Source organism: Ammospiza nelsoni, chromosome 6, assembly GCF_027579445.1.
Source record: "Ammospiza nelsoni isolate bAmmNel1 chromosome 6, bAmmNel1.pri, whole genome shotgun sequence".
Classification (NCBI taxonomy): Eukaryota; Metazoa; Chordata; class Aves; order Passeriformes; family Passerellidae; genus Ammospiza; species Ammospiza nelsoni.
In genome coordinates, this window is record NC_080638.1 from 38,254,076 (window position 1) to 38,279,013 (window position 24,938).

A 24,938-nucleotide genomic window follows, 5' to 3' on the forward strand; every position below is an offset into this window, starting at 1 on the left:
CAATAGTTCAGATGCTTGGTATAACTGTTTAACTGAAGACAAAACAGTTTGCTACACATTTGTTTATCTGCTATCATCTGTACAGGATCCCTTTTTCACATGGGACTAGAATCTTAAATTGAAATAAATAACTTTGATACATTGGATTCAAATACCAAATTTTACACAGTAAAATGGGTAACCTCATATGTATTATTACAAATATAACCTTCTCTTCAAAAAGTACTTAAAGTACTCACCTTGTTTAGGAATCTAGACCAGCAGTTCAGTACGAGGCATCAAAACAGAGGTAAATTGAAGAATACATGGGAAGGGAGCCCACTCTCTTTCCTCCAAAGAAGCATTGCATTTCTGGTTACAAATAGGATTGTTTACTTTCAGAAATCTCTCAAAATTCTGAGTGCTGTATTACTTTCAAACTTTAGGTAGAATAAGAAGTGATGAAGACACTTTTTTAAACCACATTACAATTTAGGTGATGTGCTTTTGATTTTCAGCTGAGATCTGCAAGAATAGCTTCCCTGTCTCAAATCTGTTCAAGATTCAGTTTTGATCCTAAGTATGAATGAAATAGTTTTAGTATCTCTTAATGTTGGTTTTATCTTCCTTTTTTTTTTTTTTTTTAAGCTAATGAATAGCTAAATCCCCAAACTGACCATTTGAGCAGCAAAGACTTCATGGCAACCTCCACTGCAATTTAAATTACTGTGCTCACGTTTGTAGTTGCAGCATTTGGGTGTGATTTGTGAATTTGATCAATTCTCAATTATTAGATGGATTTTCTTTTCTATTGTGTTATCTGATACAGGAGACAGCAAATCAGAATCAAGGAGCCACACCTGTAAGTTATTAAAGAGGTTGCTTGAAAATTGCCAAGGAAAAACCCATGTTATATGGGTATCTTACAGAACATCTGAAAAATGCATTTTCCTTTATTCACAAGAATACACATCAGATTCAGGTGCAGACTGGCTTGGGACTTTTATTTGTTAGGTTGCAAATCATGTTCTAGCTGTTGGTTGCTAGCTTTATTTTCTAGCTTCTCTCTCCTGTTTTATTTTCCTTTCAGCTCTTTTCTGGTTCTCTCTCAAAGTTTTTGTCTTCCAAATCTCCCATCTGATTCCTGTCATTTTTGATTTTCTTCCTCCTGTTTGTCCTTGGCTGAAGCACAATGCTGAGTCATTTGCTGCCATGCTGAATGGCTGCTTCAAACATCCCTGCTTCCTTCCTAAACCTGGAGCACCACGTTGTGGGGAGAGCAGGAGTCTGACAGAGCACATGTTTGAGAATACTTACTGCATTAAAAATGAAGGAGGGAAGTAGATGACAGTGCTACACATGGGCCTTACTTCTGTGTAGAGCATTTTTGTTTTGAATTCTGGGCTTGTGTAATGTCTATAACCATAAAGGGGTGAAAAATAATCCGTTTAAAGTGTTTAATAAGTTTTCTAGTATGCTCAAATCAGTGAATGCACAGGTTATTAGGGTGCAGGACTTACTTCAAACAGTTTTTTGAGTGTGGTTGTGGTACGTTCCTGCAGCATCTGGGTAGTCAGCCCCTGGCTTTGTGTTAACACCAACTGCATTACTGGAATCTGACCTTGCTGATTTTATTGGAGGTTTTATGCTTAGTTTTGTTTGTTCCCCTATGAAAGATGAAGATTCAGTTGTTACAATTGAATGACTAATGATTTTGCCTTGATGATTGAGTAGTTTGTCCTTGAATAGGAAATACAGCTTTTAGCATTTATGGAAGGGAGGTGATTTAATTTTGGTAGTGAAATACTGCGAATGGGGAGGAACTATAAATTAAACAGCTACAAGAATTCCTAAAAATTCTCCATTAAACAGCAATTATTAGATGCTTCAAATCTTCTTTGAAGGCCTTACTTCCTCAGCAAATGGACTTTGCTCTCTTGCAGAACCAGTTGCAATTGGCAAATTACCCAGTGCATGGAGGTCGACTTAGCAGGGCCAACCAAACAGAAATAATAATAAGAACAACAACAATAATAGTAACAGCAATGATAACAATAGCAAAAATACAACAATAATAGAAAAAAATTAAAAATAAATACACAAAATCAAAATATTTGCATTTAGTAATATAAAGAAAGACAGGAAATGAATGGACATTTAAATAAAGTTGAGCAAATGCACACATAGGCAACTTTATACTCCTGGGATCCTGTTGAACTCTATGGAAGTACAGAAATGGAGAGTTTAATAACACATTTGAATTAGTTTTTAACACGTAAATAACATATTTGTAGTGTTTTATTTACTTCTATGATTTTATTTAATTGTATTTCTAGTAGAAAAATTACCTTCACAAGGTAGAAGTTTTGTGTTGTAGTATGGTAGGAAGATCTTTGCTATTTCTCTTCTTAGTTCACTGTATAAGACAAAGTAAGTAAGTGATAACCTTAAAAAATTTCTTTGTGTGTAATTAATTGCACTTATTATGTATGTCAGTCTTCTTCTTATTCCTTATTTCTATTCTTACAGCATGGGCAAGAAAGCCACAAAAAGCATAGGGTCCTAGAAAGCTAGAACTTATGTTAACACAAAGAAATCAAACACCCAGAGGCCCTGGGCAATAGTATTTAGTAACTTCAGTATTAAAAAGAGCAGTGAGACATTTCAGGTCCAGCAGACATCAGAGGCAGCAGGTTCTGCTGCAGCTGTGCTGCAGCACCATCTAGTGCTGCAGGAGCTGCCTAGTGCTGCTGAGGAGGGAAAAAAGAAATAAGGAGGGATGGGAAAAGCTTGCTTGCACATGCACAGAACTTTGGAGCATTACCAATAGTGATTGGCAAGTTTTATAAAATATTTATCTGAAAAAATTGTCTTTACTAATGTCAAGTTTAGCATACTTGCAAAATAGAATGCTTGATCTTGTGGTGGTAAAGATGACATAGAACCCTCAGAGAAATATGTGGGCATTTATGTACATATATATAGATATGCACTTCTGCTACCTTGAAACATTCAATATCTACAGTGATTTTTTACTATTTCTCTATGTCAGAAAAATACCAGTTTGGTAATACCACTAGCAGGAGACAGTGTTTAAATTAAGGGTGTCCCTGAAGATGGAGATAGCTATAATCCCAGCCCTTCCTGCTTGGATACAAAATTAAAGCTTCTTCAGGTTTACATGGATCACTGGGTAAATTAATATTTCGGCAGGTTTTGCCCCCTGTTTTGAAGTTGTTTGCACAGCACACCCACTGCACAATTGACATAGTGCAGACCATACAGACACAATGGGGCTTGTAAGATGTCCAGAATAAACTGGCAGAAAAATCAGCAGTAAGAGCAAGTTATGGCAGCTCAACCCCTGGTGAAACCACTGCTGTTATCACCCCTCACCCTCCCAGGCAGTCCCTAAGGCAAACTCTCTCTCTGTAGCAGCATGGTTCTCTCACTGTTTTGTTTACAGTTCCAAATTTATTTAAAACAAAATGAGCACTTATATTTTGTGGAAAGAGTTATTACAAAATCAGTTTTCTGGAAGAGTTGCCGACATCAATTTAGCGACATCCTGGAAACATAATGCACCCAGCATGATAAAATTTTAGCGTGAGAAATGTCCTTATGTATTAAGGAGACTAATGGATTTTGTTTAATTTCCTTTGATAAGTTTAGGAGCATCTAAATATCCATTATCTAAATATGTTTCTAAATGATCAGCTCCTTTTATCCAAACGTACTCATCCTTCAGCGAAAAAACCAAAACAATCCAAACAAAACCAGTGAAAAAGATGAAAGGATGCAAAATTTGAGGTAGCTGATTATGAGAGCAGGCATGAATCTTCAAAATTATCTGTACTCTGTCTTAAAAATCTCTGTGTGAGTTTTCTGCTCCTTTCTTTCTGTCTGTGAAGTTCTGTAAGAATTATTCACACATAGCACATACATACAGCTGTGCACATCAAATGCTAATAAGAAGCAATGTGAAATATGCAACAAAATACTGTACTGGTTTTGTGTGTGGGTTGAATAAGGGGCTTCCAGTCCATTGAAGCAGTGATAAGACCAAGATTTTTGTAGGGGTTTTATTCTTTCTGTTCCTTTGGAACAATATGGGCATTCATTTAACTATGGAATAAAACTATTTGGCTTTCTGCACAGTTTCATTTCACTGCAACTCACATGGACTGAAAGAGCAGCTGAATAACTTGATATGGAAAATTTACAGGTCATGAATATTGGATGTAACAGCTGTTTTCTTTTAAAAAAATTGAATTATGTAATCTTATTGCTTAGAAATGTCTAGAATGTGACAATCAATTGCTTGGAATAGGAGAAGGAAAACCAGTTTTAGCCAGCCTTTCATTTCCTAGGAAATAGCATGTTTAGAGTTTTTCATTATTAAATCCTTCGGAAAACAGTTTTTGTATTATGAACTCAATATTTTTTATAGAAAAAAGTGCAGTCCTTGTTCAACCTACTTATTCTATTTGTTCTCTGTGAAATTTTAGAAATGCAATTTAGAGAAAGTGTTTCTCTCCAGTAACCTTACTTATCTTTTGGTTTGTCAGGAGGATGATGAAATGTTGTAACAGAGAAGTCTGACTCCACTCAGAGTGTTTGAATTGCAGTATATGTCTTCAAATGTGTCAGCTCATACTTTGTAATGATAATGCATTGAGGATTTTTTAATAGGATCCTAAGCTTGAATTGTGTGAGTGAAATCTGCAGCTCCAGCTGTTTTCAGTTCAGCTGTTTGCTAGAATAACAAGGGAGTCAATGTGTGCACTCCAAGCAGGTCCATTTAATTCCTTGTTTCCTGAAAGAAAGCATTTGAAAGTGTAGGGAGGACGAGATTAAACCTTCAGTCTGGCTGGGTGCTAATGGAAGATAGGCTGCATCCAAGGAGTACCTCATAGGTATGCAGTGAAAAAAGTGATTCTCAATGATACTCCATTTAAATTATGGTAATGAAAGTGCCAAGGGTGGTGTTCCCTGTGTCCTTTATCAAAAGGAGATGTTAATGTCTGCTACCTCTCTTTGTCTCACATAGATGCATTTCTTCCTGTAGTTATTCTGAAGATATTAAATAAATGCAAATACAGGCAATTGGACAAGCACTTGGGAGACATTTGTTAAACTTTAATTTTTAATTATGGAGGTAGACAGCAAAAACTGTATTTTTAAAATTCATCTGCTTTGCTTTTAATCTGTTTGTTGCTTGCAATGGAAATGTTTTCCATTTCTGCTTATAATGACTTGGTGGTGTGCTTAGGGAAAATTTTAGGGGAAATAATAAAATGATCTGTTAATTGTATCTTCATTAAGTTTGATCATTCCCACTTCTGTATTTAGACTTGGTTATGTTACCTGCAAGAGAATGACACCATCCTATGCTGCTATATTCAAATACACAAATTGAATTTTATCGTAATGTTTTTATCTTGAATTTTACCTTAAAGTTTTAGAAGAAGACTGGTATTTTTCTGACATAGAGAAATAGTAAAAAAATCACTGTAGATATTGAATGTTTCAAGGTAGCAGAAGTGCATATCTATATATATGTACATAAATGCCCACATATTTCTCTGAGGGTTCTATGTCATCTTTACCACCACAAGATCAAGCATTCTATTTTGCAAGTATGCTAAACTTGACATTAGTAAAGACAATTTTTTCAGATAAATATTTTATAAAACTTGCCAATCACTATTGGTAATGCTCCAAAGTTCTGTGCATGTGCAAGCAAGCTTTTCCCATCCCTCCTACCCACCTTGAATTATTGTGTGTAGGTCTTTGATGCACTCCAAAGATAGTTACACTTGTGTGAATCAGTAAATACCAAGTAGAAAAGAGATCTGAATTTTGGTCTCTTTTATTGCCATTAAGAATCACAGAAATGTAATAGAAAACATTTCTAATGTAAAACATTTTTTTTTTAGTCATACACATTTGAGTCACTTATACAAAGTGGATATCATGGAGAGAAAGCCTGTTCTGCTTTTGAGAAGAATTTCCAGTTGAAATTTCATAGCAAAATTTTGATTTAAGTCAAGAATATTTTTTTCCAGTGAAGATTTCTTTAACTGGAAAATTTGAAACTAGCTTAACTCTTCTTATCCAGATCGGTTGCTTATACTTATAAAATATCAAGTTAGTTGAAAACAAGGATGGCATTTTTGGTCTTTTATATAAAAAACGTTGAGTTCATAAAAGAAATTTTGTAGGCTGTCTGATTTGTAAAGGTTAGCTCAAGGGGAAAAGCATAGGAATTAAACCTCAAGCAAAAGTATGTAATTGAAAAAAGTTACAGCGATGTTACAAGTTTGAAATTAGAAGCCTTTCGGATAAGTTCTGAAATTTTTTTCCTCTAAAATAACTGCCAAACCCCTCATTTTTAGCAAATAAATATATAAATCAATAATACACACACACCTCCAGTAATTTCATTTAGACTGTGTAAGATTTCAACACAAGTGATGAAATCTATTGTGGGTGTCACTTCATTGAGCATTTTACCTAACCCTTCCAAAAGTGTATTTGTATTTCAAGAAAAACATATGACTCATTCTTTAATGCTAACCTCAGATGTTTTCCTTCTGGCCTTCTCTCTTTTCCACCTCCAGAATAACTCACTAAAAATGAGTCCCATTTTGCAGTTAGCAATAAAGATCTTTCAAAACACTTGTGATGAAACCTTGCAGCTTTGCTGAATTGTCTTCTTGCTATGCAGTGTTTCATAATTAACATCAGCTCATGTATGTTATTCTGTCTGTATTTCTTTCACCATGGTATGATTTTATGATTTTTGTAGTTTTTCTAATTAAGATGGGAGTCCATTTCCAACTCATCAACTGTCTATGTGTCTTTCTCACCCAACTTGACTCATCTACTGCTCCCTCTTGGAACAGGGATTGCAATCAACAAGTAAAAGCTGCCTAGTAATGCAAACAACATTCTGAGATGTGCTTCTTGGAGTTACCTGATATTAAAAAAAATTGGATTTCCTGCTGTTAGACAGGTATGAATCAAGTTTCAAAGAGAACTGAGCGATTCGCCATCAGTTTTTCTTTTTCAGTATTTTACAATTTAAGCCCGAAACCAGAGGAATCCCTGGTAGAATCACAGCATCTCAATGTGTCATGCAAAAATTACAGTTTTAACTAACTTCGAAAATCTATTTCACATTGCTAAAAGGATACAATCTACTGTAGCCTAAGTAGCTACCTGTTTAAATACTAGCAGCTGATGGAAACTGAGGTTTTTCCTAGGAAACATACAATATTTCTAAATCCAGAATTATTTGAAGCTAAACTGAAGAAATCATTAACTGAAATGATTTGAAATCATTTTGAGCAATGATTTATTTTCCAAAAATTTAGCCAGAAGTTGTTCTAAACTTCCTTATAGCATTTACTGGCTGAAGCTATGCTGCAGTAGCAAGCCAATGCTTTCATGATGTCTTCAAATTGTTATGTTATGGTATTTAATAAGAAATGTTCTCATAAAGTTACTTTTCTGAAGGAAGGTGGTTATGTAATAATAACAGTAATGTTTCTGTCTTTATGCTCAGCTTTCAGCACTGTGTATGCATTCAGGTGTTGTACACTATCTGGGGTGACTGTAGTGCTTTCAGAAAAGCCTCTCTTGGTGTGTGTGCACACAGAAGAACTGGCTGACCAATACAGCTCTAACCTCTACAGTCAGATGAGCTGTTTGTCCTGGTTCCCTGTGTGAGGTTAGGTCTGCCACTACTGGAAGTATGAGGATGGGTGGGAACAGGAGAGCTGATCCACGAATTAGAAAAAAAGAAAGGAGGGGAGGGAGGAGGGAAGGGGAAGGAATGAGAATGAACAGCAAATGAGGGTGTGGAGGAATGACTGAGCCTTTAAGCATGACTTAGAAATAGTTAGACAGCCAGAGAATTCCAAAGGAATCCAGGGTTACCAAAGGCCTGTACAGAAGAGGGAGCCCTTTTCAAAATAACCAAAAGGTATTGTTATAGAGTTCAGCTGTAATAAGTTTAATGACTCAAACTTATTTTCTTCTCGCATTTAGAATGTAATAGTTAATTATTACAAATATGAACATTGCAAAAGTAAGTCTCTGTTTTGTAAGTAATAAATCTCTCCATTAGGGAAGTAATAACTTCCTATTAATACATTTGTTCCAAGCATATGATCTACCAGGTCCTAAAATAAGTTTTAAGCTTCCTAATATGAACCAAGTAGATATTTCCACTCTTTTCAAAGCTTAAAAGCAAAAGCTGAAGTAAATTTGGGGTCAGTTATTCAATTTTATGCTGTGAATTAGAGGGTCTCGTCTCCAAGATCAGCTTTACAGGGTTACCAAGTGACTGATATGATACTGGATTCCTTCCTGTCATAATGCCATAAACATTCTGCTGGAACTTAGGTCAGTGCTTAAAATAACCTTGCTAATTGCAAGTCTCCAAGTGTCGGCTGAAATTTCAGTGAGCTGCCACACAGCAGATCTGGATGTTGAGAAATCACTACTGTAGTTTAGAACGTGCAGGGGAAGAGCAGACAGGCCTAAACTTGATCTGCACAATAACACAGGTAGAGGCAGCAGACAATTCTCTACATTTACTGTAAAACAAAAGATGTTGACTCTGCACTGAAGATGGATTGGGTTACAGATCATCTATGGCTTACTTGTCTGTCTTTCAAACAGACATTTATTTTTTGAATTGCTGGTTGCATGTAACTCTTTTAGCTGAGGAAAGGAAATGGGACAGTCCTTTTTTTTTGCAAAGCTGAAAAATGAGAACTCTCCTTCGGTATACATGAGGTAAGACACTGTTAAGCTAAAATATTTTACAAAATGTTAAAAAAAGTGTAAAGCAATAAATTTAAAGTTTGATTTTTTTAATAAATCAGTCGGTTTTGAAGTCCTTTAGAAGTATTGCATGACCTAAATGTGTTTGGTTTGAAACAGTACATTGTGTTTCCTGTGCACTGTGAATCTAACTTGCAAAATTGGCAGATTTTTTTCTCTGTAGTTGTAGCTTTCTGAATTCTTCAGTCTCTTTCACTCACTGTTCTACACACTGTAAAGCTTCTGCAATCACAATCTTAGGCTTGAACAATTAAAGCCTTTCACTTCTGAAGGTAAAAAATGTTTGTAATGTGTAAAGTTCTTGGTCTCCTGTTTCCATGTGGAGATTTTAGCTTTTTACTGGATGTTGAGGTGAAACCTAATGCTCAGTCTTCTCTAGTCTCTTAGACATTACTCAGCTAACTTTTTATAGGTCACAGTATAATTAGAAATAGACACTTTAAGATTCTAATTGCATTACTTTGGCTGCAATTTTGACCTATATTGTAGAAAGAAGTGTTTAGTAAAGGTTAGGAAACCATCAGACTGAAAATAAAGTAAGTAATAGGAAACAAGGAACTTCATCATTATATGCAAATTTTACTAATCCTATTAGAACCTTAATAAATTCTGTAGTTTTTCATAAGAAGACAAAATGTCCTAAAATATCTGTTGCTTGTCACAGTTGCACTAGCTTATCTGACCATTTAAAAAGAATTCTGAGCATTGTACGCTTTCCAAATGCTCTTTGTTTTAGTTTTGCTCTCAGCTCACAAAATTCTGTGTGTGCCATATCCTGAGGAATATGCTCAGACTGTTCAAAAGCATCTGTTCTCTCTGCAAAATTATTCATTCTTTTGAAATTGTCTACAGGAAAAGTTCAAGAATTTTTTGGTTAGCCACGGCTGTTTTCTTTCAAGATTTGCATTGGCTTAAGATGATAAAGGTTTTTGACTTCTCTGAAGCAAAAATTGGCACTGGATGGAGAATTGTTGACGTGTAGATTCTGCAAGGTGCCAGACGAATGGGAAATCAGCCCATAGATTATGGCAGCAGTTGCATCTGTTATTTGGATAGGAATTTTTCGTTGACTTTTAAAAGGTTTTTATTTTTGCTCTTCAGCTGCCCATGCATCAGTGGCCAATTGCTCTTGTTTAGGCTTTGCTGGCTAAACAAGTTAGTACTTTTCATCTCCGTAATGGCAGTTGCCATATTCTTCTCCAAAGTGCTATTTGTGAAAGTTTGATTTAAAGCTCAGAAAGGAGTGGAAAATTCTGCTACAGCTTTATGGGCTTAAGACTAGGCTAAGTGTAGTAGGTGCCTATTATTGCTCCATTTCATATCCTTTTCTGATTGCTGCTTCATCTATTGATGTATCAGTAAAGTAGGGATCTGAATTCATTCTATTCCATATAAGTAAAACTAGGGAGGTGTTTTTGCTCTTCTGTGGGCATGTCTGTACTACCATTTTATTTTGGATTGGGAATGTGGATCCACTTGAATTTTGAAGTGGATCTGCTGTTTATCCCTATTCAGCACTCTTGGGTTCATGCTGGAGCAGTCCCTCCATGTGCAAACTGCTTGCTATTGCTCACAGTCCTTGTCCTGTAGAGGTTTCTTTTTAAAATTTGCTTACTCAATTCCCTTGTCTCTGCTTATGCTTCATTTATTGTCGCATCTGTGGTGATATTTTCTTTTGCCTTGCTTCTGACTTGATAACTTTTTGTGAAGACAGATTTTGCATTTAATGTTAATGCGATTGCCTTGAATGAGATACATGGTTGGTATGGTAATTGCCTCTTCCATATCTATCATGTTTACTGAAAAGTGAAGAAATTTTCTCAAGAATGAATACTTCTCCTGGTTTACTTTGGTTTTGCACTATGCTTACCTCTCAGACACAAAATCAGAAACTGTAGAGTCAAGTTCAATTCTGATTATTACCTGAATTTCATTTTAAGTCTGCAAAATGATTTCCATAAATTATAAAGGGTCATTATCAGTAAAGGGTCATTACAATGAGCAATTGTAATGTTCTGCCATCCTTCATGCTTCAGTCTTGGAGTGTGATACACCTCTATTAAGAACTATGGCCTCCCTTGACCCCTTATTAAAGGAACTAAACAGGTGGTTTGGGTTTTAGTACCTCTTCTTGCTGGAAGTTAATTCATAGTAATGGCTGAGAGGAATCACAATGTTCTACATAACATATTAACATTTGATTAATGTAGGGCATTTTTGATTAATGTTGGGCAGGATATTGAATTATAGTCAGTGGTAGAATTTTAAGAAAATGGATGTAGAGGGGATATATAAATATATTAGATTTAACAGATTTGCTGGTATCAATACTATTTCAAGAATTTCTCAGCTGACCAAGCTTCCCATTGCCTCAGAGTTACTCAGTGTCTCACAAAATTCTTGATGAAGTGGTGAAAATGTGTCTGTGAAAAGGCCTCAATATTTAGGAGCTGTAAGAGAAATAAAAAAGATTGTTTCAAAATACCAAAGCTCCTTTCATTTTACTCAAACTTGCCAAGATTGGCTCATCTGACTGTGACTTGTTGAGAAAAGGAAAATTTTTTTTGTTTTTCTTTAACCTTATGGATTTCATGTTTTGGTAGATGACCTGCACAGAAATATATTGCATTTCTGAAATGTGTTGAAAATACAAAATGTTGTTTTCAGGATTGTTGTACAGTAAAACTGTAAAGATTGCTGTACAGTGAAACCTGCCAGAATTAGACAGTCCCTCAGTGTCCCTGGGTGTTTTCTGTGACCCGTGTGGAGGGGGAGGCAGCTGGGCAGGGTGAGCAGGCTCTGGCAGGGCTGCTGGCTGCAGCAGTACCGAGCAGGGGTTACTGTATTTCCAGGCTCACATCCAGCCCAGCACGGCCCCTTGGGCTCAGAGGAAACCTTGGGACCCAGCTAGGGCTCTGCTGAGCCAGCCCAGTTCTTACAAGAAGAATATGGAAATATGAACACTTGAAATTTGTGTGCCACTTACCTTTTCTGTTCCCTGTCTATACTCCAGAATACCACAATTCAGGGATCCAGTGCCATTTATTGTGCATCTTATTATCAGAGGAAGATAAACATTAGCCTTTGTCTAAATTTAGGATTTAGTTCAAGGCTAAATTGATAACTATTTTTGCAAGAAATATAAATTTTTACACATGACTTGAAGGCACAAATACACATTAGAAGCTTGAAGCCACTAAGGTTCATTAACTTCTGCACAGACAAGTTTGACTATTGAATTTCAAAGGGTTGCTTTACAAGCCCAAGCATGGAAACTACCATTCTCTTTCTCATTGAGCCTGCACAGTGGCAAGAGTTACACTCATCACTGAAAGCTACAGTCTAGACAAAGATAATTTATAAGTTCTCTCTTTAGCTTGAAAATAAAATGGCATATAAAGAAGCCTGTTCAGAGATAAAAATGTTTGCTGTCAGCATAAGAAACTGTTTGTCTCACAGGCCATCCTGTCTTGCTTTCCTAAAGATGGAAATGACACTGACTGTGAAGAGCTTTATAAATCAAGGATCCTATTTCAGTTAGCAACCTGTAATAAATATAATTTTCCTATATATATGTATATATACATTTGTAAACATAAAAATGAATAAATATTTAGATAAACGCTGCTCATTTCCTCCTCCTTTCAAAGCACTCCAGTCCTACTGTGTAGTGCACAAGCACTTTCTGAAGCAGCAACGTCTTAATAGCCATTAAGTGTGTTAGTGCTTTACACCAGAAAATTCTCTTTTAAAGCCAAAAATCAGCACTACCAGCATTATCCTAACAGGGCACAAGCTGTCTTCTCAGAACTGTCACACTGGAATATGCCTTGTAGGAATTTTTTGTTGGAATGTGCTCTACAGTGTTGCAGCATGTTTCTAAATTACAAGTACAGTGTATTTGAATAGTTCTAATTAAAATGCTATGTCTAATTTAAATATTTAGACCTAATTCTAGTGTTATAATGCTTATATTTATAAGCAGCCAGAAAAAGCAACTATTATTGACCGAGAATTTTAGTTTCCTTAGGGACAATTTTTTGTAAAGAAGTGCTTTATGTTGTAGATATGGCAATTTTAATAGCTTATCTTAGGAGTGTTTCTGACCCATTTTCTTCAAATATGGTGCAAAACCTGAGGTTTTGATCATTTTCTACTTATACAACACTCTTTCCTACTTCTAAATCAAAAATTCAAGGATACTATGGACATAATTTTTTTGATAATATAGTATACACAGAAGTTTAAATATACATCTGTATGAACATTATAGCCATGTAGGATGACAGTGAGATTTGGAAATAATCAGAGAGCATGAAATACTAGTTAATATTTGTTAGTTGCTTTTGTATGTAAAGTCTCACGTAAGCATGTGGTTTGAATGGTTCAGATAGCTTTGAATGTCATGCCAGTCCCATAAGTACAGATTTCCAGTTTAATCTCCATTATATTCCTTCTAGAAAAGCCTGCAAAAACCCCTACCCTAGTTTTCCTTTTGTGAGTGTAAACTTGGGGTGGGGGGGATGGGGGATGTAGTTTTGTCTTTATTGCATTTCATGTCAAAAACAACAGGAACAATTTCTGTGACATATGTATCATATATCAGAAACTAATGAGGAAAAATTTTTAATATATCATCTAATCAAGAATCATAAAAATCATGATTGTCAGGAACTGCAGTGACAAGACAAGAGAAATGGCTTCAAATTGGTAGAGAATGTGTTTAGGTTAGATATAAGGAAGAGATATTATTGGGGAGGTTTGGGGCTCTGGCGCAGGTTGCCCAGAGAAGCTGTGGCTGCCCCATCCCTGGCAGTGCTCAAGGCCAGATTGGACGGGGCTCTGAGCAAGCCCTGGCCTAGGGGAAGGTGTCCCTGCCCATGGCAGCAGGGTTGGAACGAGATGATCTTTATGTCCCTTTCAACCCAAACCATTCTTTGATAAGAGACTTGATTAGTTTGCCCAAAGAGTTCTTTCCATAATTAAATAAATAAACTTCATGCATAATTACAGAATTGAAATTAGAATAAAAGTCTTGTACATTTTAGATGTCTTTAAGACATATAAATATGTTTTTCCCTAAATTTATTTCTTCATTCACTGAAGATGTTAAGTATGTAAAATAGCTTTAGGTGTTTGTTTGGTTCGGGGTTTTTAGTTTTTTTTTTTTTTTTTTGTTTTTTTTGTTTTTTTTTTTTTTTTTGTTAGTGTGTGTTTTTGTGTCTGTGGTTTTTTTTTTTAATGTGGTATGTGGGTATTTATTTATTTGATTTTTTTTTCTAGCACAGCTTTATACACTCTAACCCTGACTCTTACAATACAGTAAGTGATATCCAGAATGGAAGAATCCTCCTGGTATGCTGGGTAGGTGGTAGCTGATTCAGAGTACAGGAAGTGCCTCCAGATGCTCTAAGTGCTTTGTAATTGTTACTAACTCATTGGGAGATCTTCAACAGCTTTCCAACTGACTTCAGTATTTGTCATTCAGGAGAAGAGAGCAGGAAGGTCACAAACATCAAGCAGCATGCAAAATAGACTCTAAGGCTGCTTTTCCATGTTTCTAAACCGAGTAAAAAAATCTCAGTAATCCCCATAAGATTGCATTAATTAAGTACTATATCTTGGTCTTTTCTGATCAAAATGATTCTATGATTCAATGAAGAACATAAAAGTGAACCACAGTGCCAATAAAGTGAATACTGGTAATAAAGACCAAGAGAGATTCTGTCCTTTTTGCTGTCCTAAATAATGACTGATGGAAAATAACTTCAAAGACATGTCACAGAAGCTCTTGGAGGCTTAGCTGCAGTGATATAAGCAGCCACTTATCTTGAAAACTTCCTATCATGCTATCAATTTTCATTATAGGAGACCTGGCACAGATGGTAGTTCTTCACTTCTGACTCTTCATATCTTATTTGAGATGGGAGTAGAGTCTCACCATCCTTTATTAAATTCTGTTGTAGTAACTAAGCGTCAGTCAAAGAGAGTGAAGGGGCTTAGTGTTCTTTGGCTTAGGCAAGTCAAAATATTTTGATTAAAATTTTTCTGTTGTGTTCTCCATGCCTATGCAGAAGGCCTGAGTTTTTCTCATGTGTGAACTTGAAGTCCCTTTCATTCAGTAGTTCACTGCTGTGCGAAGTACTTTGTGCTATTTATGTAAGGATACATTTTGCTTGTAATTTAAAACTTCATTATTTGAAAAACAAGACTTTTTTTCCCAAGAATTTTGTTTCTCTTTATCTAAAAAGTCTTCTCTTGAGAGCAGCTATTCCCAAAAACCCTAATTAAATCTATTGAATTTAATAAAAACTTGAGTCTTTATAAAGAAATCTATAAACTGAAAAAGTAAGATAAATGCACATATTTTGATTGTCTGACCAGAAAATAGAGCTCAGACAATAAAGATCCTATGGCCCTGCAGAAAGCTTAAACAATTATTGAAATTTTCTTAGTCTATGCCAAGAGTAATTCCAAATCTTCAAACTGAAAATTATGAGAGAACAAGAGTGGGACACATTCAAAGGTGAACTGGCAGGGTTAATAGTTTGCTAGCATAGATGTTTGAAGCTCACTGTTGTCAAAAGGATAACCAGTGTTGCTGGAAAATTATTGAATGATTCGTGAAAATAGCACTGAATTCTGCTACCTCCTGTGTATTGTAGATAAAATTATAGAAGTTATGATCAAATAATAGGAGTGTTCTTTCTGATTCTTCATATAGCTGACATGATTGTTTATAGCATTAATTTTTGTCTGTATTGCCTGGAATAGTAGTTGGGGTTTCCTCACAGCCAGTGCTCTCTACACTTTGAGGTTGAAATCTGCCTTGTCCTGGCCAGGCTACCAGGAACTGGTTGGCTTAGCTACTGCAGAGTTTAAATGTTCACTCTGAGGAAAATGTACTTCCCTTTGCATCCTCAATTTTTATTTCCGAGTGTTAATAATTTAAAACAGTTAGAAATGCTTTTAAATTACACTTTTTATATATGGTATACAGAAAGCAAGAAAGTGCTGAGTAAAGAGAGAAAAAAGTAAGAATCAAAGGCAGCTATCAAGAGACTTGAAAAATATATCCTACATTCTTCTATTATGGTAGGAAACGTAGAGTTATGTTAAGAGGATTACATAGTATGTGAAGGATGTTTTAATAAATCTTTCTTCCATTTAATAAATATGAATAGATATTCCATTTAGAGATATGAATATATAACACATGATGAGTGTATTTAGTATAAAGCTAACTCATATTTTTTCTTATTTGTGATCTTAAATAGTCAGTGTAATTTAGAAATATATATTATAATTACCATTATCCAATGAACAGGCAGTTGAAGAATGCATTTTTTTCCCAACTTGCCTCTACTACCACTTGGTTTACTAGGTTTTCATAAGAGTTTGAAAACCTCTTTTGTTCCTTTTTTGTCAGAAGTAGCTGGAAACAAAACCTGCTACTCTATTGCACGGTTCAGCACTATTTATCTTCTTGTGTGAAGAACTGTTCTAGAGTACCTCTGCAATGATGCCTTCCAGAGTGTAGTACAAAACCAGACGTCATTCAGCATAAATATGACATTTCATATCAAGTTTTAATTATTTTAAAAATTTTGAACTTAGGCCTTGGTAAAAATCAGTTTGCTTATCATGACTAAGATAAATGAAAATTTGTACAGTTATGCATAGCAGGAATGTTTTACAGTGATAACTTTAATAGGAAAATTCTCCAAACGCTATGGGCACATTGCACAGTAGAACCAGTGGAAGTTCAGGAATGTGAAAACAATATTTACTGCAGTGGTTGCATAACTTCCCACAACAACTTTCTGCTACATTCACCTTTGCAGTTCCTTTCACAAATGCAATTCATGTGTCAATGTTACTGTTGTTAGGAATATCTCAGAAGTGGCTAGCCCAGACCTGTGTGCACAATTCTCTTTCCATACAGCTCTGATGTGCCTCATTTTATTGCCATAACTTTTCCTGTGACTCTTCAGTTCTACCACAGGCCTTAAGAGTGATTTAGTGCATCAGGTATTTGGAGATGCCTGGGTGATCTAAATGCTTCCTTGTAATTAAGAATCTGACCTGCGGTGAATGCTGTGTTCAGAAAGTCTTTTTCCATTAAATTGCTGATTAAATTTAGTAGGGGAAATAAACATTTGATGGCAGCCTCTCTTCCCTGCAGCCATTCCCTCCTGCAGAAAAAGCACAGGTTGGCCTAGGTTTGTGAGACAGTGCAGCTGGTCCTGGCAAGTGATCTGGAATAACTTCCAGCAGCAACTGCCCTGTTTCTGGACAAAAGGATCCTTTTGCATGTTCCCTGTATGTTTGATCCTTTGGCCCCAGCAATGGTCCATATGGCAAAACAAATGCCAATTGTTGGAATCCCAGGACAGGAGTTTCACCATTAACATTTCAGGCATTTTTCCTCAGCCTGAAGTGCTTGGCATGTGATAACATATCTTACTTCTTCCATTCTTCTTGCTCATTTTCCTTGCAGAAAAATAGTCAGTCAATATACTTATACAGCAAGTAAATTAATAAAACACATAAGCAACTAATAAATTATCGCAGTGAAACTCTGTGTTTGTTACAGTTACATAGAAACCATTGCTATTTTAGCAGCTCTCTCAAAGAACTGATAATTTGACATCTTTTTCACATTATTTCTAAGGACAGGGATATAAGAATGTAACTCACCAATTCCTGAGATAACAAAACACAGTTGAAACATGCCTCTTTAGAGTTCACCAAAGCAAATATTTATTTTCAAACATTTTTTGAGAATTTTTCAACAGCAATATTTGTACAATAGAAGGTGGAACATCATAGATCCGCTTACTGGAATTTTGCAATAATTAAAGTGTTCCTCGCTTAAAAAAAGGAGAGTAAATTTATCAAAATAAAAGCCAAGCTGGAAAAGAGAATAATGTGCAGAAAATGATGTTGGGGCAGGAAAAGAAACTATCAGTAGCATGTGTGGTATCAGTGGTATCAAGAGGGAAGAGCAGCAAGGCTTTGGGGACCAAGGTATTTCCAAGCTGTCAGTGTCAGCAAGGGTCAGTGATCTCAGAGCCCTCCTGGTAGCTGCTTTCCTTTGCATTCTTCACCCAGCATAATGCAGTCATTTCCCGTAGTCACTGAATGCCACAGCCATGTAAGGTGCACTGTAGTACTTCTGTGGCTTTTTGACAGGCTGGTAACTCTAAGTAAGTCCAGGCCTTTCCCTGGCAGTTGATTTTGCTTAGTCAAAGTCTGGATTTTTCATATAGTTATTTTATTTGACTTAATTGTTTACTTAAAAATGGCTGCAAAAAAATTATGTGTGGCATTTGCTCTTAAGATTTTACCAATAATAGAAGAAAACAGTTTTATCTTTATTGTAACACAATGTACAGCAGGTAGGGATGAGAAAGATGAAACTTTCTTTGTGGAGTCAGAGTGCATTTTAAAGGAAAAATACCATTCTAAAAAATGGTCAGAAATAAAAATCTCTCTCTTTTCCTTTCTTATATATGCATAAGCATAAAAGTGCAGAGAGTTAATTTATAATTTTCAAGTCCAATTAAAGTAACAAATTTTAAAATTCTGTGGTATATATTCAAAATTATTTTTTCTGATGGGAAGAATTTGTACATTCTGATTGGAATATTTGTCTTCTGAAGAATTAAAAAGCACTTAAAAGAAAGACCAGATAGATAGACGTTTTCTTAAATCATAAATTATATTTACATGTACAGCAGTTGTGAGATGCATTAGCAATCTGTTTTTCCTGCTGAGGTTTTATTGCAAGATCAAAGAAAAAATCTCCAGTATAGCTTCTCTGTCACTGATACTAACTCTAAAGCAACATATTCCAACCTTTCATCTTTCAGTTGTTTCATGTACATCTTATTACAATTTCTTAGGGATCATAGAGAAAATACTTTTAAAAGTCAGCATCAAGGTGGTTTCCATAGACTCTTGACTCTTGTTTATGCTCCTTTTCTTCATCTACTGCAGTGTTTGTGATTGAGGCTATTTTAGTTGGCATTGAGGGCTATGAGCAGGCTAAAGGATTCAGCAGCTGCAGATTACAGGATCAGCTGTCTGGAAGACTGAGTGAAGTGGGCAGTTGGCAGCCAAATGGGGTACAACCCCTGCAGCCTGAAAAATTCCACAGCCAGTGCTACAGGAAAGCCCATGAGAGGATGATAAAATCTTTAGCTTAATATTCCTATGAAACAGTGTAAAAATGAAAAAGCCTAGCTGGCATGTGAGATTAATGATTATAAATATTGTTTAGGCAATGGTGCTTTCTAAAAATCTAATTATATTATCTAAAAATTAAATTATATTATTATGATATGAAACCATATACTATTAAAATGGGGAAGATTTTGTCCATATATGTATAGGCATTATATTACTGTTGACATGGAACTATTTACAAAGAGATGCCAATAGATTATTCCTTAAAAGAGCATGATTTATTTTATCTATTTGCCACTTCTGGTAAGAGCAAGTGGCACTCATGGCAGCCTTTAGGTACTATCTCGTGACACTGCTGTTCTTTATTTATAAACACAAAGTGTAGAAAGGCACAAAACAGTATTCTGCTGGTTTTGCTCTATCTATTGCTGTCACCTACAAGGAGTTAGGAAGAATGAGGAGAATGAAACCATATTGCACCAGGTCTTTGTACTGAACCTCAATAAAATCATGAACTTACTTGACTTTTACATGACTTTTTTTGTACACTATTTGAACTGTGTGAATTATTACAGAAAATTATTAAAATGAAAGCTGTGCTTTTGTAATTATTTAATTTTACTGAATTATATGTAAATCTAGACATCAGCTACAGCAAAAGGGAAAAGAGTAACTAGAAAATGTCAAGTGGATTTAATATTGTATTGTTTCCTCTCAATATGCTTGATTTGTGCCAGTCAGGTGTAGAGACAAGATGCAAATAAATAGGATGCAGATTTATTAATGCTGTTCTGCTGAACACTAATCAGAATTAACTTACATGGCAAAAGTTAGCATTTCTTTGTAGTTATTTGCTCCTGAAGGCTAGCATTAACTTTTACACAGTTATTCTGTCATTGGCACAGCCTTCACCTTCACACCATTATATGACAGTTAAAATTAAAGAAAGGGGGTGTCAGTAGGGCCCAAAATTCATTTTTTACAAGCTTTATGTAAGCCACCCATACTGTCTATTACCTAAATCCTTTAAGAGCTGGTGCTTTGTCTTTTACTGACATAATAGTTTTGTATGATAAGATCAGACAACGTGATTTTGAAAGTGACCAAGTTCAGGCTTAGGTTCTCTCCACATTACTGAAGCTGCAAGGAGTTGTTAATTCCTTGTTAGTACATAAAGCACATGGCTGTTGCTGTGTGACACAGTAATCTGTAAGTAAGTAGACTTTGCTTTTTGAGAAAAAACTAATAACTTGTAGCACAGCATGCAAAAATTAACAGCATATGTTGAATATCTGCTTCTTTCAAACCCCAAATGGTGCTGGGATTTGCATTTCAGTACAAAGTTGGTTTGTTGTGGAAAGTTTATCTACTTCAGAAATTTGAGATGCTTTTGTAGCTAGCATAATGGGACATCAAGAGAAAACTTGTCTGAAGTGTGGGTCTGAATTCTTGATTTAGAATATTACCTGGATGCATTAGCCAGTATTTTCAGTACATTGTCAAACATTTGTCAGAAGACACTTGTTCATTGTTAGTTCTTCTTATGGCTTTCTGCTTTCAACCACTTTGAGAATTCATATGGTAGTTGAATTCAGCATGTAAGTCTATGTGTGAAGCCTGAAAATATGAAAAATTTGTTTTGGAGTCTGGCACATCCTTAAGCTCACTCACATAAATACTCTAAATGGAAGTCTATTAAGTACTTTTCTGTAGACTGTGTCTAATTTACAAAATTACAGTTACTGGACACAATCTATTTTTTAATCACTGAAATGAAAACTAAACTTCTTTATGGCCAAGAGGAAAAAAACCGTTAACAATCTTGAAGAAGTAAATGCAAATTGAGTTCAACTAATTAATTAGAAATATTCTTTAAAACATTTGAAACAACATACAATTACAGCTTGTTTTTCAGTTGAGTATCAGTTGTAGTTGGCTAAATGGAAAATATGATCTTTTTCCAAAGCTCAGAGAGTTTTAGCTCTGTCTGTATGTTTTTAGCATTAGATGAGCACAGTAATCTGGTAACTAGAGTGTCCATTTGCTCACCTGGAAGTGTGTGGATATTGGAAGCCCTGAGCACTTGCAGCACTGCTTGTTGGCAGGTGGGGCTGTGTGTGTTGTACGTGCAAACAGAGATGCTGCTGGTTACAGCAAGGGGCTGAGGGTACAGGAGAAGAGATACTGCCTTTCTCTCAATGCATCTGCAATGATCTGCTCATTGAAACCCCAAAGTTTTGTGCTCATCTGGCATTTCTGAGAACTACTCCTGCAGAGGCCTTGATGTAACTGTCAGTGTTTTATTAAAATGAGTCCCAACCAATGGCACCTGATAACAGCTAATATTGTACTATCTGCTGTACAAAATTATTTAATATTATCTAGAGATTTGATTTTGGCTTGTTACATACATGCAATTACATATTAAATACTTTGTCGTTACTTTCATACTCAAGATGCCAAATCTGAACTTAAAGAAAGTACTGTACTGTATTATTAATTTAGAAATAATCACGCTTTCTGATTTTCCTGTTATGCTACTGCCATACAAAACCCCAGTCATCAGAGACATAAGATTTCATTGCAATTGTCTGATAGTATTGTTTCAATAACAAATTTGAAATGCAAAATTACGATTATTTTCACTTTTATTTATATGTATATAAAGGCGATTTTAGAAGGTTTGAATTAAATTAATATTTTTAATAAGTAGGTCTTGAATTTAAATATCTTAATAAGTCACCTTAATCTTACTCACCTTAAGTCACTGCCAGAGACATTGGAAAAAGACTTCTAGGGTCCAGTGCCAATTTTTTCAGTGGTTTAGTCACATTTCCTTACTTATATAGAATATGCTTTTTAAACATAGTTTTCAAACAGAAGTGTTATAGAGTGGTTTGCTCAATAGCATATGCCCAAATGTTCTTTAGCATTGTGATTTGTCCTTTCACAGAGAGAATGAAGAGTAGATTGAAATTATTTTACTCTGTATGCAGCACAACCTTAATAATCTGTAACATTTATTTTAAATTTGGAGGACACCATCCCATTAAAAGTTTAGCTTTATAACCTGGTAACCTATATTTTCTTTCTCCTTTCTCAACATAGCTGTTTCCAGCTTCTCTGTTGTCCCTCTTTCTCCTTTTCCCCCATCTTCTGTTCAGTTTTGTGCCCAGAGCAGGACTATGCAAAAATCAGTGCCCTGTCATCACCACAGACAGCAATGGGTAGCAGAAATAGCTTATTCCCATTGAGTCTATCCCAGACTTTTGTCCTTCTTGGTTATAGAGGTTAGATTTAAATTCTGTTCAAATTAATTTTTTTTTTATGATAGCACAGACCAGATTCTTGGCATTTTAATGGTGGGTATGTGTGTGTGTGTGTAGCAGAGAGGGAGATAGCTCTTGGCAATCTCACCACTTTCATTGCCATTGCTGTCTTCTAGGATGTCACTTTATGGTGTTAGTTTTCTGCTTGTGATTCATGTGATCATGTTGTGCCATCCTTTTTTATTGTATGATGTGTCTGCACTTACTGAGCAGTGCTGCCAAACAGGACAGCTGCTGGTTCAGTTGCTGTAGCATTGCCATGAATAAAAAAAAAAAAAGTCTGGATGTATTAATTACAGTATATTTCCTCTATGAAAAAAATCTATCCCACATTTAATTAAAAGTACATGAAAAGTAGATCTGATCCATGAAGGGACCATGCCCATAGCTAAATATCTCCTTTGTTTTTCCATTGCAGGATATTTGTGAAGATATATCTGATCACGTTGAACAAATTCATGCTCTGCTAGAGACAGAGTTTTCCCTGAAGCTTCTGTCTTACTCTGTCAATGTGATAGTCGATATCCATACAGTGCAACTGCTCTGGCACCAGCTCCGTGTTTCTGTCCTGGTTCTGAGAGAACGGATTCTCCAGGGGCTACAGGACGCCAATGGAAACTACACCAGGCAGACTGATATTCTGCAAGCATTTTCTGAAGAGACTAAGGAGGTACAGTAACTAAATCAAATTTGAAGGGTTTTATCTGTGTTCCAAGCACCTCATCCCTCTTGCACATTTAAAATTGCTTGGATGACAGTTTTAAAGATTACTTACTTCTAGGTATTTTGCTACACTTGTTTAAATAAAAAAAAAAAAAATTTAGCAGATACCTGTTCTTTGGAACCAAATTAGTGCAAATTAAGATCAACTTTCAGAAATAAAATACTAGTGGCAATGTTTTCTAGCAATGTTTTTTCTTTATTTCAAATCATTTCTGAAAAAAACCCACCACTTACAGAGGTGCATCTGTTCCAAAGTGGTTCATCTGGTCACTTGGATATTTAAGGTTTACAGCCAATTCAGAAGTTAATTTCAGTGTGCTGTGATTTCTTCAGCGAAAGTTTAGACATTTCCCTTCTGCATACATAAATTTGGTACAGTTTACTCTGACTGTATGCCAAATTTACATACCTGTAAATGGTTTTTAAAGCTGAGTTCATTTAACTAAAATGCCTTTTCCTCTGAATTTATCATTACTAAATTTACTTAATTAGAAGGATACTATTAGCCTACTTTTTTTTAAACTTAAAGATGGACATTTCTGGTAATTAATGGCTAATAGATAGCATGTTGCAGATTTTTCATTTGATGGTCCTCAGATTAAGATATGCTTTTGAAATGCTTTTGAAAAGGTTAGATGCATTTACAGAAAGAGACCTCTAGATCAGTGACATGAATTCTGTGACCTGTGTTACAGAGGAAGCCAGAAGTCCCTTAGACATGTCCCAAATTTCATATCACTCAAGTTCAAAGAGAATGTGAATAATTCTCTGCTCCATATTGGTTTTTATATTTTTCTTTGGCACAACGAAGGAGGTGGTCCAGAAATCAATGTACAGAGATGCCCAGGGCCACCTTCCACATCCTCTCCTCCTGATGTGTACATACCTGGCTCCTTCAGATCCAATTTCTGTTTTGCCTTTGCTGATAAAATGCTGGCAGGGCTGAAGGAAATCTACTCTTGTCTTTATGCCCAGGTTTGTGAGTCAGTGGGGAGTCATTATTTTATGACAAGGACATGGTAATTTCAAGACATAAAGAAGCTGCATATTCAGATACTAAGAAACAGGAAATGTTCCATCTGGATCTGATTGCAGCTGCTGTAAAAACCATCTCTGCTATAGAGAGAAGGACTGACTGAGCAAGAAAAGATTATTTTTCAGTAGGGAAAACACATGTTGCCAGATAGGCTTACATGGTATTATGACATGAAATACACTGAGTTGTTTTTTTTTTTTATCCACCCCAATTAAAACATAAATAATATTTGATAAATTTAATGGCTAGCAATAGCAGGAATACAAAATTGATATCAAATTTCTGCCCTATTGCTTGAATAGGTCCATAGAAATTGCTCTGCAGTTTCTAACCTTCAGGTATACTCAAGCTTTTTATGAGGTGTAATGATACTGGCTTTAGTTGATGAACATAAAAATAAATAAAATAGAATGTAGGGACAATTGTATCTACTCTTACCCATGTTTTTTTTTAGTGTTTGGATATTTAAAGGAAGCATTACTACATGGAAAGGAAAAAACTTAACTACAGCATTCCTATTGGTGGCCATACAAATAATTAAATTTAATATTTTTCTGAAATAAAAACAATAAAAGCATGATAACACTGGCATTAAATAAAACTCATCTGAAGCACACATTTCAGAGGCTGCTTGGAAAATGTAAGATGGTTTAATGCATATGATTGTAAATTTTATTTATGTAAATAACTACATTTTAAGAGACAAAGGAATGGAGCTCATTATTCAGAAAAAATAAAGGCCTTTGGGGCATTGGAAAGGTTTTGATTTATATATGGTTTTACAGTTTCTAATAATTTCCTGAGATTAGACGGACAATGCAGCT

At 35.4% G+C, this 24,938-nt stretch overlaps 1 protein-coding gene across 3 annotated transcripts in view; it reads left to right on the forward strand.

Annotated features, from left to right (window-relative positions):
• The window catches only part of AKAP6 (A-kinase anchoring protein 6), a 258,465-nt gene that overhangs the window by 55,527 nt on the left and 178,000 nt on the right, over window positions 1-24,938 (forward strand). For all 3 annotated transcript variants that reach the window (XM_059473668.1, XM_059473670.1, XM_059473669.1), the window contains exon 3: window positions 22,774-23,025. In XM_059473668.1, coding sequence (XP_059329651.1) covers window positions 22,774-23,025 — 252 coding nt within the window. The remainder of the gene's footprint in view (window positions 1-22,773; window positions 23,026-24,938) is intronic.